Source organism: Lampetra planeri, chromosome 3, assembly GCF_965212315.1.
Source record: "Lampetra planeri chromosome 3, kcLamPlan1.2.h2, whole genome shotgun sequence".
NCBI classification, from domain to species: Eukaryota; Metazoa; Chordata; class Hyperoartia; order Petromyzontiformes; family Petromyzontidae; genus Lampetra; species Lampetra planeri.
In genome coordinates, this window is record NC_136109.1 from 1,599,754 (window position 1) to 1,619,850 (window position 20,097).

The window sequence follows — 20,097 nt, forward strand, 5'->3', positions numbered from 1 at the left end:
AAAGGACCTCCCCCCTCATCGCGTCGAGTCGCCGGGCGCCGAGTGCCAAGCCCGGACTGCTCTCGCCGCGACGGCCTCCGCACCCTTCGGGGGCTGCCAAAGGAGGAAGCGCCATCCTACACGGGCCTCCGCGCGAAGGCCGGTCCTGTGGCAGCGGCTGCGGCCAGTGCGGCACGGTCGGTGCAGTTAGGGGGGGGGGGGAGGCTCAGTCTCGTGAGACGAGAAGTCGGCGGGACGAACACGCGGGGTTCGTGCACCGTGCGTCCAGCGGAAGCAGAGGGGGGCAGCAGCCGACGGAGATTTCCTGCTCAGAAGGAGGGAACTGAACCAGTGGTTCGGTGGATATTCCACGTTCCTATGGTACGCAGGGGACGAGTCTATCCGTAGGGCAAGCGCCGTTCACCTTCTCCGCGTTGGGATCACGCGCAGCGGCGGCGGCGGTAGCATCGCACACCCCCCCCCACTCCAACAACTTGGCAGGCCTCTCCTGAAAAGCGGCCTTGGGGAAGTCGGCGACGCTGTCGTGGGCGAGCCGAGCGCGATCGTGGCCAACGCCGAATTGACCTCCCGGCAGAGGTCGCAAACGGGTTTTGATTCCTTACCCGTACCCGTACCCGGCCGCACCAAGGTCGCAAACGGGTACCCGTACCCGTACCCGGCCGGGTACGGGTAGCTGGGTATCGGGTAGGGTACGGGTATCGGGTACCCGGTTGCGACCTCTGCCTCCCGGCGCTGGGGTCCTTCGAGGCCGCTCCCCCGTCCGGCTCGCCACCGATTGCCCGAGCGTCCCATCCTCACCGGGGCAACCCGCTGGGCTCTCGGCCGCCCGCCACAAGAAGCGGCAAGCGGGCGCCGGGCGCCGCGGCGGCGCCTCGCTAATGCGGTGACGCGACAACGTGCCCGAGTACTCAGCAGGCGTGGCCAGCGTGCCGCTCGCGAGTCAGGCGAGAGAGGAGGTTGGGGCCTTCGGGTCGGGTCTGTGACGAGCCGGAGCGGACATCTCACTGGCAGAGCAGGGCCATCGACGCGCCGCCTCTCTCCCCACTTTCTCCCCACTTTCTCCCCGCTCTCTCCCCGCTCTGTCCCCTCTCTATCCCCTCTCTCCCCTCTCTCCCCTCTCTCGCCGCCTCCCCGGTGCCCTTTCGCGTGGCCGGCAGCGGTGAAAGTCTGCGATCGCCAACCATGAGGTGGGCGAGGTCACCGGGTAGTTCGCTCTCACGGGCCGTGTCAATAAACTGCATTGCCTCGACCTTAGGCGGGACCCATGTCTGCTCTGTGGAGGTGGTGAGCCTTCGAAGGGTCTCTTGAAAGTCGGTGCGGATTGCGCGCTGCGGCTACCACGGTATTTTACGTGTCTATAATGTTGTACTCATCTATCCAGGGCAGACACGCTGAGTCGCAGGCAGGGCTGTCTGCCGCCGCTGCTTCTACATTGGGGGTTTTTTATTGTAAGATGTTCCCAGTCGATTAGTTATTATACACGTGCAGGAGGAGAAAACCGGTGCGCCCGGAGAAAACCCCGCGCTTAGCGCGAGGGGACAACGCTCAATCCCCGTACAGACGGGCACAGATACCGCCTTCTCCTGGCGAGCCAGGGATACGGCACCACCCACAGGAAGGGAGTTGCACAGCCCATCTGTGTGCGATCCACCAACCCCTCGACTGCCTCTCGCTCGATGGCTCCAGGCAGCCAGGTGCAGCAGCGTGGCCACCATGGCGGACCGGGTACATCGCCAAGGTAGAGGCGCAGCCCTGCAATCGCTGGCTCACGCCGCTGCTGGCAAAAGAAGGGGTCTCCGCTAATTTGGAAGGTATTTGGCTTCCTCTCTCGCGCTCAAACAAATAAACTCGCAGCGTGAGGGAGCGACGCGGGGCCACGCTGTCTGCACGGTTAGACGGACTGCACGGGGTCTCTCCTCCATCTCGCGGCCGCAAGTTCGACGTTCCGGCAGCGAGCCTATGTCAGCCTTGGCCGCGATGTCTCCCGCCCTCCTTTATTCTCCCTCTCTCTCCCTGTCTCTCTCTCTCTCTGCATCTCTCTCCCCGTTTCTCTCTGTCTCTCTCCCTGTCTCTCTCTCTGTCTCTCTCCCTGTCTCTCTCTCTGTATCTCTCTCCCCATCTCTCTTTCTCTCTGTCTCTCTCTCCTCCACCGCTGCCCCAAGAATCGTCCAAAACTGGCGACCCCCTGCAAGTAGTGGCCACTCGTGAATTTCTCGCCAAATTCTTTCCCCCCACCGACCCACCCACCCCTGTCCACCCATCTCTCCCTCCCTCTCTCTATGAACGGCATTCTCCCCCCCCCACCCCCACCCCCCTCCCGCTGTGTCCGGCCGCCCGGTTCCCCCCACTCTGAAAATAACTCTAAAACATTCCCCTCTCTCGCCACTCTCCCCCCGTCTCTCTCCCCGCTCTCCCCTCTCTCCCCGCTCTCTCCTCCCTCTACCCCCTCTCTTCCCGCTCTCTCCCCGCTCTCTCCTCCCTCTACCCCCTCTCCCCCCTCTCTCCCCCCTCTCCCCCCGCTCTCTCCCCCCTCTCTCCTCCCTCTCCCCGCTCTCCCCGCTCTCTCCCCGCTCTCTCCTCCCTCTACCCCCTCTCTCCCCACTCTCCCCGCTCTCTCCCCCCCTCTCTCCTCCCTCTCCCCTCCCTCCTCGCTCTCTCCCCGCTCTCTCCCCCCCCCCGCCCCCTCCCCCCGTCCCCTCTCTCCCCCCCCTCTCTCCCCTCTCTCTCCCCCTCTCTCTGCCTTCTCTCCTCTCTGCAGCAGACGCCGCACACAAGCGGTAAAGTTCCGGGTTCGATTCCCCCCCTGGGCGCCGTTCTGTGTTGCAGTCTGAATGCTCTCCCCGGCTGCTCTGCCAGTGTGTGTGCGAGTGCGAGCGTGAATGTGTGCGGCGTGGACGCTGGCGGCCTGTTCTGCACTGTGTGTGTGCGAGTCTGCGCGGAGTCTGCGCGGAGTCTGCGCGGAGTCTGCGCGGAGTCTGCGCGGAGTCTGCGCGGAGTCTGCGCGGAGTCTGCGCGGAGTCTGCGCGGAGTCTGCGCGGAGTCTGCGCGGAGTCTGCGCGGAGTCTGCGCGGAGTCTGCGTGGAGTCTGCGTGGAGTCTGCGCGGAGTCTGCGTGGAGTCTGCGTGTTCTCTCTCCCCCCTGCTCTGCACGGGTTTCCTTCTCCCACGCCTAAAATGAAACGGCACAATGTCACCGACATTGGCCAACCATCATCTCAGTTCTGAAAGGCCACCTGCAATATGACTCAATTGGGATCACACAGCAGCAGAAGCAGCACCATCCTCCCCCCTACCTTCTTCGAAAACATGGCAGGACCCTCCTGAAAACGAGTCTTGAGACTCAGCGAGGCTCTCCTGGCTAAACAAGTAGAATAACTAATATAATAATCACCTCGTATGAGCCCAAATCAAAATGCGTATTCCAAGCAAGAGCCTGGCTGCTGATGAGACGCTGCAAGTTGAAACCGAGTGTTCAAGTCAATGTTGCTAACACTGAGCACTCCCAGAATGCCATGTGGCCGATGGGATGTGTAAGGGGAGAAAATTGCTGATTTTGTGTGTGTGCGGAGAAGGATATGGGAAGGAGATATTTGTTTATTTAATTTTCTCTGTGTCTCTCTCCGTGTCTCTCTCCGTGTCTCTCAATGTGGCCGTGTCTCTCCCTGTCTCTCAACGCGTCTGTCTCTCTCCGTGTCTCTCAATGTGGCCGTGTCTCTCCGTGTCTCCCGACGTGTCTGTGTCTCTCCGTGTCTCTCAACGCGTCTGTGTCTCTCAATGTGTCTGTGTCTCTCCGTGTCTCTCTTGCTGTGTCTCTCAACGCGTCTGTGTCTCTCCGTGTCTTTCAATGTGTCTGTGTCTCTCCGTGTCTCTCAACTCGTCTGTGTCTCTCAACGCGTCTGTGTCTCTCCATCTCTCCCCCCCGTTTCTCTCTCTTGTCCCGAGTTTCCTCTTCACTCTGTCCATCCACGCAGAGGGACACGCAGACGGACAGACAAGGGGCTCCCCGACTCGGACAGCCACGGCCGCCGCCGTGTCCCCCACCAGCACCACCATCTCGTCGTGTGACCCCGCCGTGACCCCGCCGTGACCCCCACCGTGACCCCCGCCGTGACCCCCGCCGTGACCCCCGCCGTGACCCCCGCCGTGACCCCCGCCGTGACCCCGCCGTGACCCCGACCGCGCTCTTGCCTGTCCGCAGCCCGTCCACGCTCCTCCTGGGCCGGGCCCGGCCGTCGTTCCTCTCGGGCGGAGGGACCGGCGCTCCGTTGTGGTCGACCCTCTGCGGTATCGTCGTTTCGTAGTGATCCACATTCCGCAGGAAATCAGCTGGGGGGGGGGGGAGACATGGAGGAGAGGGGCGGGAGCGCACCGCGGTGGGGTGGGAGCCGCTGGGGGGTGGAGAGGGGGGCTGGGGGGGGGGTGGCTGCCCCCCCCCACCGCACCATTGGCCCGCGCGGCACGTGCGGCGAGGAGGAGGCGGCGAGCGCGGACCGGCACGTTCTGCTGGACATACCAGACGGACTGGTTGGCCGGCCGTCAAGAAAAGCCTCCTCTGCATTGTCTGACTGTAATTACAGACAAAGCGCCCGGCACTTTCGCTGTTACAGCTGCGATTTCTCTCCCCCCCCCACAAGCCCCTCTTTCCCGGGCGCATTCCGCCGCGTAACGATTTCTCCACCACTGCACTCTCACTTTCGCCTCTCCACCACCCCCCAGCCTCCTCCTGCTGCCATGCTGCGCGCCTGATTCTCTTCTTGTTGTTGTTGTTTGTGGTGGTGGTTGTGGTGGTTGTGGTGGTGGTGGTGTTGTTGTGGGGAGCGGTGGCAAAGCGGTTGGCGTAGCGGTCGGTTCCCGCTCGCGGCCAACGCCGGTGAAGATAATTATCTGAACCGGGTCCTGGGTCTCCCCTAGGTCGACTCAGCCTCGAATGAGCACCCGGTGCGGTGTGAAGTAAATATCGCCACTGGGGGAGACAAAGGCGGCCGGGCGTGGGGTGCTGGCCACCCACCCCCTCGTGTGCCGTGCCGACCTTAATAGGTGCTCGCTAGCAGCACTTGCCCCCAACAGTCTGTGAAGGCTACACGGGGCTTCTTTGTCTTTATTTTTTGGTGGTGATGGGTCCCGCTCGTCCGTGGGAAACCACCATGGGAAAGCTGCCGCTGCCGACAGTTTGCCCGAGGTCTGCATTCCTACATTGGGAAGTTTGGCCGAACCCATGAATGTCGGTGATGGTGATGATCTGTACCGCCCGGCATGCAAACCACACACAGATAAAGCTCCCCCCGTCATGTGCAGGGTGTGCGGGCTGCTAGTGGCAAGTGCTGTTAGCGAGCGCCTATGAAGGCCGGCATGGCACAGGAGGGGTGTGGGTGGCCAACACCAAGCCCGGCCGCCTTTGTCTTCCTCGCGGCAATGTTTGCACTCCTGCACGGGTACTCATTTAAGGCTGAGTCAATCTCGGGGGCGGCCAGGACCGATTCAGATGAATCGTCGCCGCTTGCTGGCCCATTGAGCGCGAATCAAAACTCGGTTCGCCACGTGCCCGAACTGTGCACAACACAGGGCGAGAGAGCACGCAAATTCCACACGCACACTCACACCCAACACACACACACACCCAACACACACACACACCCAACACACACACACACCCAACACACACACACCCAACACACACACCCAACACACACTCACACCCAACACACACACACACAACACACACACCCAACACACACACCCAACACACACACCAACACACACACCAACACACACACCCACACACACACACCCAACACACACACACACCCAACACACACGCACACACACACCCAACACACACACACCCAACACACACGCACACTCACACCCAACACACACACACACACCCAACACACTCACACCCAACACACACACACACCCAACACACACACACACACCCAACACACACACACACCCAACACACACACACCCAACACACACACCCAACACACACTCACACCCAACACACACACACACAACACACACACACCCAACACACACACCCAACACACACACCAACACACACACCAACACACACACCCACACACACACACCCAACACACACACACACACCCAACACACACGCACACACACACACACCCAACACACACACACCCAACACACACGCACACTCACACCCAACACACACACACACACCCAACACACACACACCCAACACACACACACCCAACACACACACGCACACACCCAACACACACCCAACACACACACCAACACACACACACACCAACACACACACACACCCAACACACACACCAACACACACACCAACACACACACGCACACACCCAACACACACACACACACACCCAACACACACACCAACACACACACACACCCAACACACGCACACACCCCCAACACACACACACCCAACACACACACCCAACACACACACCAACACACACACCAACACACACACACCAACACACACACACCCAACACACACACACCCAACACACACACACACCCAACACACACACACACCCAACACACACACACCCAACACACACGCACACACACACCCAACACACGCACACACCCCCAACACACACACACCCAACACACACACACCCAACACACACACGCACACACCCAACACACACCCAACACACACACCAACACACACACACACCAACACACACACACACACCCAACACACACACACCCAACACACACACACCCAACACACACACACCCAACACACACACCCAACACACACACACCCAACACACACACACGCACACACAGACCCAACACACGCACATGCACACACCCAACACACACGCACACCCAACACACACACCCAACACACACACCCAACACACACACCCAACACACACGCACACACACACACCCAACACAAATACACACACACACACCCAACACACACACGCACACACCCAACACACACACACACCCAACACACACACCCAACACACGCACACACCCAACACACACCCAACACACACACACACACCCCTAACACACACACACCCCCAACACACACACACCCCCAACACACACACCCAACACACACGCACACACCCAACACACACGCACACACCCAACACACGCATACACAACCAACACACACACACCCAACACACACACACACCCAACACACACACACGCGCACACACCCAACACACACACACACCCAACACACACCCAACACACACACACACCCAACACACACACACATCCAACACACACACACCCAACACACACACACAACACACACGCACACACACCCAACACACGCATACACACACACGCCCAACATACACACACGCCCAACATACACACACACCCAACACGCACACACCCAACACACACACAACACACACCCAACACACATACACCCAACACACACACACCCAACACACACACACCCAACACACACACACCCAACACACACAACATACACAACACACACACACACCCAACACACACACCCAACACACACACGCGCACACACCCAACACACGCACGCACATACACACCCAACACACGCACGCACATACACACCCAACACACGCACACACCAAACACACACACCCAACACACACACACGCAGACACCCAACACACGCACGCACACACACCCAACACACGCACACACCCAACACACACACCCAACACACACACACCCAACACACAACACACACACACACCCAACACACACACACACCCAACACACACACACACACAACACACACAACACACACACACCCAACACACACAACACACCCAACACACACAACACACACACACCCAACACACACACACCCCCCGTCTTACTTCTGCCCATGAGAGGGGAAAGCAGCACAAACGCTCACGCCGATAGGGGCCACCCGGTTCGGTGATCGAACCCAGGTGGGGTGTGTGGGGGGTGTTTCTGCGTGCGCGTGCGTGCGCGTTACACGCGCGTGCGTGCGCCGTGGACACATTTTGGTGGTTGCCAGAATACTCACAAGAAGGGGGCACGTCAACAGAAGTGCCTCGGGGGTTGCATAAGCTACAGACTGCCCCCGCACAGTGCGCGCACGTCCACATCGCCGCCGATGGAATGTATAGGAGGAGGAGGCGGGCAGGGAAAGGGGCCCCGGCTACGAGTTAAGTCACCGCGGGACCCAAGCAAAGATTTGAATTGAAAGCCAAAGAGATGACCCCACTCAGAAGTTTTCAATGCCACCAAAAAAATGATCAAGCCCCACCACCACCACCACTCGTGTCAGTCGACACCGTCGCCTGTCACTCAAACTAGCCCCGCCTTCTCCATCCACCCACCAAAGACAAAGGCCCCCCGTGTAGCCTCGGCAGGCCGGTCGGGGCAAGTGCTGTTAGCGAGTAGCACCTACGAAGGTCGGCACTGTGGCACACGAGGGGGTGGGTGGCCAGCACCACGCCCGGCCGCCTTTGTCTCCATCGCGGAACAGGCGATGTTTACACACCTCCACCACCAGCTGTCACACATCAGCAGTGAACTCACACGCGCGCATACACAGAGACAAAGATCGCCCCTATAGCCTTTGGGGGCAAGTGCTGTTAGCGAGCACGTATGAAGATCGGCACGGCACACGAGTGGGTGGGTGGCCCGCACCCCACGCCCGGCCGCCTTTGTCTCCCCGGTGCTGATGCTTAACACACCACCACCCACCCAGGTGCTTGCGTGGCCGTGCGGCAGAGGCAGCGGAGTACAGTAGACACCCTCACTGCCCCACTACCCAATGGCGCAGCGGTGGGGTCGCGAGTTCAAATCCCACTGGGTTTGGTTCACTCAGCCCATCATCATCATCCCTGTCACGCGGGGTCGATAAAAGATGTACTATTTTGTGGATAAATTAACGGTCGTTGGTTTGTGGATGGACTCGCCCCCAGCCACATGAATGTGGAATCCCACCCCCCACTTTTTCTACAGGACTGATGCCTCAATGCTCGTTTGAGCAGCAGCAGCAGGAGGTCACGCTGAGGGCTCTAAGGCAGTGTGGAGGAGGGGCTGGGGGTGGTGTAATGCTGGATACTGGACGTGGTGATAATCCTCACTCGGCCACAGATGGCGATGGTTACATCACTGCGACCAGCTCAAGGGCCGTGGCAGCAAAGCCCCGCTGCTGGCGCGAACATCCCACAGCACATCCACGTCTCTCCACCTTCGCCACTCGAGTCCTGGGGTCAATTCACCGCCGTGACCTCCACGGCGCGGGGAAGATCTCATCCAGGAGTGCGGTTGACAAAGAGGGACGTACACATACAAAGACCCCCCGTATAGCCTTAACAGATTGTTTGGGGCAAGTGCTGTCAGCCAGCACCTGCGAAGGCCGGCACGGGAGGGGTGGGGGCAGCACCGCGCCCGGCCGCCTTTGTCTCCCTAGCGGCGATGTTGACACACCGCACCAAATGAGTTTACGGGGTTCTGGCCAAACATCTTAATGCATGGCCCTTTTGAAAACGAGTAGTCTTGAGACTCACGCTGCCCTGGGTATACACCAGCGTGCTGAGTTGTCATTCCATGTGTTCGCCACGGAAAGCCTCGCCCGAGTCTCGAGACTCGTTTTCAGGAGGGTCCTGCCAAGTTCTCGCGGTAGGGGGCGACGTTGCAGCTGCTGCTGCTGCTGTGCGATCGCAAATTGAGTGGAAGTCTGCGGGGAATTGTTGAGAGCTCTGCGAGGAATAAAACCCGGAGGAACCCCCTTGCAGACCAGGGGCGAGACACACCGACTCCACACACAGAGAGAGAGAGAGACGCCTCCACGCACCAAGGCCCTGATTCCGATTTCCCAGAGCGTCTTGTAACTCAGAGAGCACCGTGACCGGCCCTCATTATCATTCTCAAACGCCGAGTGACTTGAGTCGGCCAAACATCCTCACGTGGGAGCGCCGTGCAATGTCTGGCGCCGGGCTCTGTCCGCACTCAAAAGTCATTCGCCGCTCACGCACGCACGCACGAACGTCAGCATGCAAACAACAACAACTGCGGTTTACCTTGAGACGTGTAGGAATACTTAGCATAGCGAGCCGACACCGCCATCCCAGCTGTGGTGAATGCAATCCATGTGAGAGCGCCCGCCCAAAGTCCCATTATCGGAGGGGACGTGAGCTGACGATGCTTCCGACGCTGATTCTCCTCTTACCGCCGCCCCCTTCCGATCTGCTCGATCACTCGATTCACTCGCGGTCAGAGCAGCAGCAGCAGCGGCGACGACGCCGGCAGCACTGGTCGTGGCAGCAGCAAGAGCAGCAGCAGCAACAGCTGACAGCTACAGAGTTCAACATTCTGCCTGCGAAGGTCCATGTCCAGGGAGCGCGATCCAGTCCGCCTTTCGCGTCGTCCGTGCGCGCCGCGACAAATGCATGGGGGGCGCGTGGTGGGGGGGGGTGTGGAACTACGTTCTCCAAACCACCGCCAGCACCACCACCGCCGCCGATGGGTCTAACGTGCCAGCCTTTGTAGTGTTCGTTTAACTGTCGGCCAAAATTACAAAAGTTCAAAGTATAATACGTGGACCGCAATGCAAGCGGGTGATGATGGAGCGTCTTCTCTTTTGATGTCTTCTTCAGCAGCCGCTGCTGCTGATGATGATGCTGATAATTTCGCTGCCGCTGCTGCTGCTGCTGATGATGATGGTTTCGCTGCTGTGCTAAGAAGATCCACCAGCCATCGTGGTCGATGTCCGCCCGTTGCTAGAGTGGTCACTGAAGCGAAACTCGGGGCAGTTGAGGATCCTTCAACGAGTTCGTTTTGTCCCCTGCGTGATGAGACACAGAACACACCGAACACACCCGGCAAGAAAGTGCCGCTGCGTGTGAATGAAGTTGCTGCTGAGACCCACACACCACCACCACCGCGTCCAGACAAGCTCCTCCCGCTGCCGTAGCGACTCACTGTTATAGCCACGCGCCAAACGAGGCCCCCCCCTACAAGCAGAGAGTGAAAGAAGCTGCAAGCCGCCCGATGTTTAAATATCAGCTGCGGCAGTGCGTCACCAGCTCCGACACGCGGCGTGACCACCCCCACAAGTGTCCAAGCGATGCCACCACCACCAACCACCACCACCACACAACTCCCAGTCGTCCTCTTGGACGCGCTGTGATATCGATCCATCACCATCGCCATCATCATCATCGCGATCGCCGAGTGGCGATTCCTATTGGCTGCCGCACGCTACCAAAGGCGCAAGCCCTGCAACAGCGCGGGGAGACTTGTCCACGGCTCGATCTGCGCGTGTGCTGCCCCCCCCATCCCCCCTCTCGTATCCAACGGGAGAGAAATTGCACCACGGATCGGGCACGGAATTGACACTGATTTGGCGGCAGATTTTGATCTGTGTCAGATCTGTACGAGTTGACCACATCAGACACCACCTTCCCACAAAGACAAATGTCCCCACTCCCACATAGCCTACGCAGCCTACGCAGGCAAGTGCACACAGACCGACTTCCCGCACGCACCACAGATCAACCCCGTGTCGCCTTCTCCCCCCTAGACTGTTGAGTCAGCTCCTGTCAGCGAGCACCTATCCAGGCCGCCACGTCTCACACGGACGCAGTCGGTGCTGCTGCTGGTGCTCCTGGCGGTGTGGCCGGCACCACGGCGCAGACGTCTCAATCACACGCGACTTATTTGTGGCCGAGGGCACCTAAGTCGGGTTCCGGCATTCGGTTCGGATCCTCGTTTTTTCCGCCACTGATGCTGGCCCCGGCACGAGAATGCAACTTGCATTTTGGCGGGTTCGCGGTGCATCGCGCTGACCACTTTCCCACCGCATCCCCCTAACCACACGCAGTACAGTAACACACAGAGAGAGAGAAACTACGCACAGCAGAATGTCTTCACTGTTATAACAGCGCTTGCCATTAAAGCGTCTGTTAAGGCGACGCGGGGAATCTGCGTGTCCTTGCGCGTTGTACGCGTGCGAATGCGTCTTTCTGTTGTGCGGAGGTGCTACTCGCGGACAGAAAGTGTCCCCCCCCCAAGTGTTAATGCGACACGGGGTGAAATCTTTGTGTTGTTCTTTGTGTGTGTGAGTTGTGTCTGTCTGCGTGTGTGTGTGAGAACGTGTGTTGCGTGTGCGTGTGTCTCCGTGTCTGTGTGTGAATGCGTGTCTGTCTGAACGTATGTGAACGTGTCTCTGTGTCTGACTTTGTGAATGTCTGTTTACGTGTGTGAGAAAGTTTGTGTGTGTGTGTGAATGTGTCGCCGTGACTGTCGATGTGAATCTCTGTCTTTTGTCTACGCAAATGTGCGTGAAAGTGTGTGTGTGTGTCTATGTGACTGTGTGTTTGTGTCTGTGACTGTGTCAGTGAACGTGTCTGCGTGAGTGTGTGTGCGCTCCGCATGCATTTCACAATAGCACTAACCACATCAGACGCGCAGCATATGACCCACATACACACACAGGCACACTCCCTCACACACACACGCGCGTGTGTGTGTGCGTGTGAACGTACTCACAGTCAGCTGTACGAGACGAGAGACCGATCGAAAGAGAGATTCCTCCCTCTGCTCACGAGTGCAACTCCTCCTCCAACATCCAACGTCGGCGTGTCCCCTCTCACAGCAGCAAGCAAACCAGCAGCAGCAGCATCACAACTTTTAGCCAGACGGAGGAGCAGAGTGAGCCCCCAGGCACACACGGCTCACACATACGGCTCTCTCACATAAACACACATACACACACACCTCTCACATACACACACGCCGCTCTCTCACATACACACAGACACGGCTCACATACACACACACATACACACATACGGCTCTCTCACATACACACACGGCTCTCACATACACACAGACGGCTCTCACATACACACACGGCTCTCACATACACACACACGGCTCTCACATACACACAGACGGCTCTCACATACACACAGACGGCTCTCACATACACACACGGCTCTCACATACACACACGGCTCTCACATACACACAGACGGCTCTCACATACACACACACGGCTCTCACATACACACACACGGCTCTCACATACACACACGGCTCTCACATACACACAGACGGCTCTCACATACACACACGGCTCGCTTGCTCCCTGCCTGGGTTCCCTTGCTCCTTTCCTGTCTAGCTCAGCCCTCCTCTCTCCCCCCACTCCCTCCCCCCACCACCCCTCTCCCTCCCCCCACCACTCTTCAACGTCTTGAAGTCTCCCGTTTACTTAAAATATCGACCCCCAAAAGCCAACGGGCAGCCAATGGGAGCAGCGGGGGCCCAGGGTGGGTGCAAGGGGGGGGGGAGACAAACGCGGCGCGGCCAATCCGAGCCGGGCTCCCTCCCCCACCGCCGGTGTGGGAGGATGGCGGTGGGGGACATTCTGAGGCTCCTCCCTCCCTCCCCCACCACTCCCCCACCACTCCCCACTCTCTGCTCTGTGTGTATAAGCGGAACATGGCTTGAGTCACTCCACTGCTGGATGATGGCCTCTAAATTATACATATCTCCATCACTCCCACAACGACATCATCATCATCTATATTCTCTTCCTTCTCTGATGCGTCTCATAGAATCCTCTCCCCCCCCCCCCTCTGTGTCCACCCCCTGTGTGTGTAGCACTCTGCACGTTTGCAATGATCCACTGCTGGATGAGACCTCTCCACGCCATGCGTGTCGATTCGCAGTGATCCTCAGCCTCTCCACACCCCCCTCTCTCCACATCTCTCACATGTGTCTCATTTAAACGTCTCCCCCCCCCCATCTCGCCCTCTCTCCACCCGCTCGTGTATCTCGTTAACTTTCTGCCCCCCCCCCCTCTCTCATGTGTGAACATGTGTGAACATGTGTGACAGCTCATTTGTCAATCCACTGCTGGATGAGGGCCTCCACAGGCTCAGAGAAACATTACAGAGTTCCACTTTTCCGCTCCTTCCCCAATCTCAATCTCCCTCTCTCGTCTCCCATATGAACATCTCACCACGCTCTCTGCTGCTGCTGTGTGTGTGTACGAGTGTGACAATCCACTGCTGGATGAGGCCCTTTCCAGGTTTCGCCTAAACCATACCCTACCCCATCTCCCCCATCTCTCACCCATCCATCCACCCACCCCTCTCTCACTTCCCCGTGTCTCCTGCCTCACACCCCCCTCTCACTCCTCCCTCCCTCTCACTCACGACCCCGTCTCCCCTCCCTCTCTTTTTTTACGATCAGAGGAAACAAGAAGATGCTCGGTGTAGTTGGCACTTTGCTTCGTTCATCATTTCGTTTTTTTATGTTTTGTTTCAATGCTTTGCTTTATTTGAAACCCCCCCCCCTGTTTAAATGAAAGATTTCACAAAATATGTTATGCTCTGCTCTCCTCCTTCTTACCCCTTCCCTCTCTCTCTACCCCCTCTCTCTACCCCCTCTCTCTCTCTACCCCCTCTCTCCCTACTCCATGTCTATGTCCCCCTGTTTTCTATGTAATTTTTTTTACTACGACAAGTCCTACGGCCTCCGACGGGTAGCTTATATCAGCATGCAGAGCTCTCCGTCTTCTGCCACCGAGCACACGGCCTCCTCCAGCGCCCACTGCTCCTTGAAGGCCGCCACGGCGTGGGTCAGCTGCGCATGGCGGAACTCCAGCCACACCCTGGCTCCGACCAGAGCGCGGAAGATGCCCAGGCTGCTGGCCGGACGTTTCCCCTCCAGGGCCACCTTCCTCGCCCTGTATATGGCGAGCTTGGCGTAGCCGACGAGCACGTTGACCAGCCCCTGAAGATGTCCTAATCTCTCCTCGTCATCAGTGCCAAATCTGTGCCGAATCAGTGCCAGACCTGTGCCAGATCTGTGCACTTTCCCATTTAATACGAGGACAACAGACACGCGGTTCAACCTGTTGACAAGTCTCCCGCAGAAGACCGCGCTGTCTCCACGGTCCGACCGAGCGTGGAAGAGTAGGCCAAACGCCCACCCAGGGCTCTCCCGCGTAGAGGCCACTTCCGTCAACAGCAGCGTGGGCGAGCAGTTTCAGGGTTGCGCCTTTACCATACTTCACCACGCCGTTCCGTGCTGGTTGCAGGCAAACCCTTCCCATATCTGTCTCTCGACATCTGATATATAAAACAAAGTATGTTTTACACATCACATCGGCCGCACTGCCCTTCTGGGAGTGTGCAATTTCAGCATGCAAGAACAAAAAACCCTGGACCGGGTTCGACATTCAGTGTCTCGTCGCCAGCGAGGCTTGCGCAGTGCGGGGAGGTGTGTGGGAGAGGTGGGGGGTAGGGCAATGCCAGCCCAGGTTCTCCGATGTTTTTTTTTAAATCAGGCGCTACTGATGTGAGCCGAGGATTGGAACTCGAGTCGCCGGGTTCGCAGCGCTGCGGCGCTCACCGCTTGCTTTGCTGCGCCACAGATGATTGCGTAAAACAAAAGTCGTCAAGAGTGTTTGACCCCACACGTGGCTGAGAGTGAGTCACGGGAGAGAGAGGGAGCGAGAGAGAGGGGGGAGGAGGTCATTGTTTCGAAACGCAACCCCGCCCCCCACGCGCGCGCGCGTGTTCTCCCCTAGGTCGACCCAGACTTAAATACCTGGTGCGCTGTGTAAATGTGATGCACTGGGGAGACAAATGCGGCCGGGCGTGGTGCTGATCACAACACCGATCCGGCCTTCATTAGGTGTTGCAACTCGCTAACCGCACTTGCCCCCACAGTCTGTGTAGGACGGTTTACAGGGGACAGTCCTCCACAGGGAAGCTCATAACTCGGCACACCACATCCAGTATAGCTGCCCTCCCCGCGGACGTGGCTTCCACGTAGTGACGCGCCACCACCTTATTTTAATTTTAATTATTTCTGTTCCACCACCCCGACTTCTGCCGGGCCGATTAGAGAGCGTGGACCACCGTAAATAGACCCCGCGAGTGGATGAGGTTGGCAGGGTCCGGCCAATCACCCCCTCCCTACCCCCACACCCAGCGTGAAGAGGTGGGGAAGGGGAGGGGACATGCCCCCCCCCCCCCCCCCCAGGGCCGAGAGACGAGGCTTGCTTGCGAGCGCCACTCACTCCGTGATGATCATTCTGCTGAGCATGATCATGCTGATTCTTACTCTTTGTTTTTTTTCCGGTAAAGTAACGTAGGTAAAAAATACAATAAATAAATGAAAACAACTAAATTACATTAAATCACATTTTCATTTATTGTATTTGATTTTTTAACCTACGTGACTTTACCGAAAAAAAACAAAGAGTATGAATCCTTGCAGTCACGAAAGCTTCAAATCTAGAATTAATGCTGATTCTTGTTGGTGATGACGATATCGCTGGTGATGATTCTCGCTGATGATGATGGTGATGCTCATGACACTGCTGCTGCTGATGATGACGACGATAAATGCTGATGGTAATGCTGATGATGATAATGCTGCTGATGAAAATGCAGATTATATTGAATCTTGCTGTTGGTGATGATAATGCTGTGATGATAATAATGGTAGAGGTTCTCATTATTATTCCAACGATGATCCAGGCGATTATGCTGCTGCTGATAGATGATGGCGCTGATGACGCGCAGGATGATTGCTCATCAAGGCCCGTCCGCTTTGCTCATTCCACCACTCACCACGACCGCGCACTCTGCACAGCTTCCCACTGGCACCACGCCGCTGATGGAGCAAGGACATCATCATCAGCAGACTCATCATCAGCAGCATCATCATCAGCGTCATCCGCCGCGTTGATCTTTATCAGACGCCTACATGCAGATGACTCACACGTGTGTGTGCGTGCAGTGGATTTGGTTTTCACAAAGTGGCACGTAATCATTCCCCTCCCCCTACCCACCCCTCTTAGCCAACGAGATGATGAGCCGAGCCATCATCTGGCTCAGCGGTAGCGCGTTCGACGCTTATTCTTTGGGGCTTTCGTTAAAGTCACGTAGATGGGTTCAAAGAAAATAACAACAAAAACTACGACGTTTCGATCACAACACAAGCGGTCGTCATCTTTGACCCTATCTACTTGACTTTACCGAAAGAATATTAATTCCTGCAGTCACGAAAGCTTGAAGTCAAGATTTCGTTCGGCGCTTGTTGCAGGGATTCGCGGTTCGAGTCCAGTGGGCGGCCTGGTTAATACTGCGCTGGCGCATTCATCCGTGGTATGGGACGTTCAAGACCCGTGACGTCACACGTAGGAGTCTGGCCCACGTGACGGCATCGTGCGCTCGGCGTCACGGTGGCTTGGAGATGTTGACTACCTCGCCTGGTCTACAGGAGGTCGTGGGCTCGAACCTCGACTCTGACGCCTGCTGCTGCTATATTTGGAGTTTGCGTGTCTCTCTCGCTCTCTCGCTCACCGTGATCGCGTCGATTTTACTCTGGGTTTCAGTTTTCAGTTTCAGTTTAATTTATTAGGATTTACCCTGTGAGCCATGTGGCTCTTGATTTGGGTGCAACCGCAACAAACAATACAATTACAAGATACACCTAAAATTCATTGTACACAAATCTAAACATCACGTACATGAACAATAAAATCCGACAGAAAAAGCACCACCCATCCATGCTGCGTACAAAAAGTGCAAAAAATTCCATTTTGATGTTTGATCCCAATAGCAATCATAATACAATACAGATCAAAATTATAAGTATAAATCTATACTAAATAAAAACAACGGGCCAAACCAAGCCCCTCTAAAACGTACTAAAACAATTCTATATAAACAGCGTAACAGTTTTCCCAACAGATGTGATTAAAAGTTTACAATAGCGACACACACAACACACATCACTAAACCTAGCATCCTTCGCTAGCTGCATAAGTTAATCCATAACAGCCGGATTAACAAAAGCAGTAGCAGCGCACTATAATCAGGTTTCCCCCTCTCCACCCCTCCACATTTAGAATCAACATCGCGCGCTTAAGTGTTTTTGGCTGACCCCAATGAATGTCCACGTGATCATGACGACGATGACGACAATAATCCCCACTTCGTTGAGCTGTCATTCGTGATCGCCAGGTCGTCTCTGCAAAGGAGCTCCACAACTCAGTGGGGCCTTACACCGAGTAAAACTAAATCGTTTAGTCGGCTTTCGCGACCAATATCAGCCATAATACAAGTTTTTTGGGGGGGTTAGATCGCGTAAATATTTCAATGCGTCGTTGTAATTACTGACAAAACTTCGTACTCAGATTGTAAATGTCGTGGCTTGGCTCTCCAACACACAGGTGTGGTCCTGTACTAGTATACTACACTATACACTACACTATACACTACACACTACACCATATACTATATACTACACTATACACTACACTATACACTACAACACACTACACTATACACTACATACTAGCGCTGTACTAGTATACTACACTATACACTACACTATACACTACACTACATACTACACTATACACTACATACTAGTGCTGTACTAGTATACTACACTATACACTACACTATACACTACACTACATACTACACTATACACTACATACTAGTGCTGTACTAGTATACTACACTATACACTACACTATACACTACACTATACATTACACTACTATACACTACACTACATACTAGTGCTGTACTAGTATACTACACTATACACTACACTATACACTACACTACATACTACACTATACACTACATACTAGTGCTGTACTAGTATACTACACTATACACTACACTATACACTACACTATACATTACACTACTATACACTACACTACATACTAGTGCTGTACTAGTATACTACACTATACACTACACTATACACTACACTACATACTACACTATACACTACATACTAGTGCTGTACTAGTATACTACACTATACACTACACTATACACTACACTATACATTACACTACTATACACTACACTACATACTAGTGCTGTACTAGTATACTACACTATACACTACACTATACACTACACTACATACTACACTATACACTACATACTAGTGCTGTACTAGTATACTACACTATACACTACACTATACACTACACTATACATTACACTACTATACACTACACTACATACTAGTGCTGTACTAGTATACTACACAATACACTACACTATACACTACACACTACACTATACACTACACACTACACTACTAAACTATACACTACACACTACATACTAGTGCTGTACTAGTTACGAATTGGCCACGTTCTGTTCACGTGACAAACCCCTTACTACTCTTTGGTTCTTTCGGTAAAGTCGCGTGGAAAGAAATTAAATTAAATAATTATAGAATACGACGTTTCGATTGCAAACACAAGCAATCGTCATCAGGTACGAATGCATTTAATGTATTTTCTTTCTACGTGACTTTAACGAAAGAACCAAATTGTAATTCCTGCAGTCACGAAAGCTTCAATTCTAGTCTAAACCCCTTACTAATTGACTGTGTCTGGCGGTGGCGGGTTTACCGACACTTTAATATATTTACGCGATCTAACCCCCCAAAAAACGATTCCAAATTATAGTAATATTCCAAATTATTTACTTATTTATCCAGGAGAGCCACGCCGAGTCGCAGAGACTCTTTTTCAGGAGGCTCCAGTTGCTGCATTGGGTTTTAATGACGAGTCGTGTTTATTTAACCACGCTGGAGGAAAGCCAACGCCTTGTGTAAGGGGGCAACGCTCTATCCCCCACGTACACTTGCAAACTGACGGCGATTAGCCCACTGGCTGTTCTGCTTTGTCCTGCCGAGCCACGATATGGCTCCCTCCTACACGCCCAGGGGAAGGGAGTTTCACAGCCCATCTGTGCGGTGACCCACCAACCCTGGCTGCTGCCTGCACAGTGCTGGGATCACAGCAGGCCACGCACAGCAGTGTGACCACCATTCCGTCCGCTTTACGATGTTGTGCACTGCCCGCTGCTGCTCACCTTGCAGCCTCACAGCCGATAGCACCTGGTACGCGCCGTGGACACACCATCCAAGCACCGTTCCAAGATCAGAAATCCAAGACAATTCCCTCCGTTTAAAGATGAACGCATGAGGCGTCACCACGTGCGCCACACGCACCTGATGACTGCTAAACTCTGGACTCGAGTTCAAAAACCCTTGCCCGGTT

General features: G+C 55.5%; 1 protein-coding gene across 1 annotated transcript in view; it reads right to left on the reverse strand.

Annotated features, from left to right (window-relative positions):
- Window positions 1-20,097, reverse strand: part of LOC144734483 (A disintegrin and metalloproteinase with thrombospondin motifs 6-like) — a 91,672-nt gene that overhangs the window by 52,825 nt on the left and 18,750 nt on the right. The window contains 2 exon segments of the mRNA XM_078616703.1: window positions 4,188-4,325; window positions 10,046-10,189. Of these exon segments, the coding sequence (XP_078472829.1) occupies window positions 4,188-4,325; window positions 10,046-10,189 (282 nt within the window).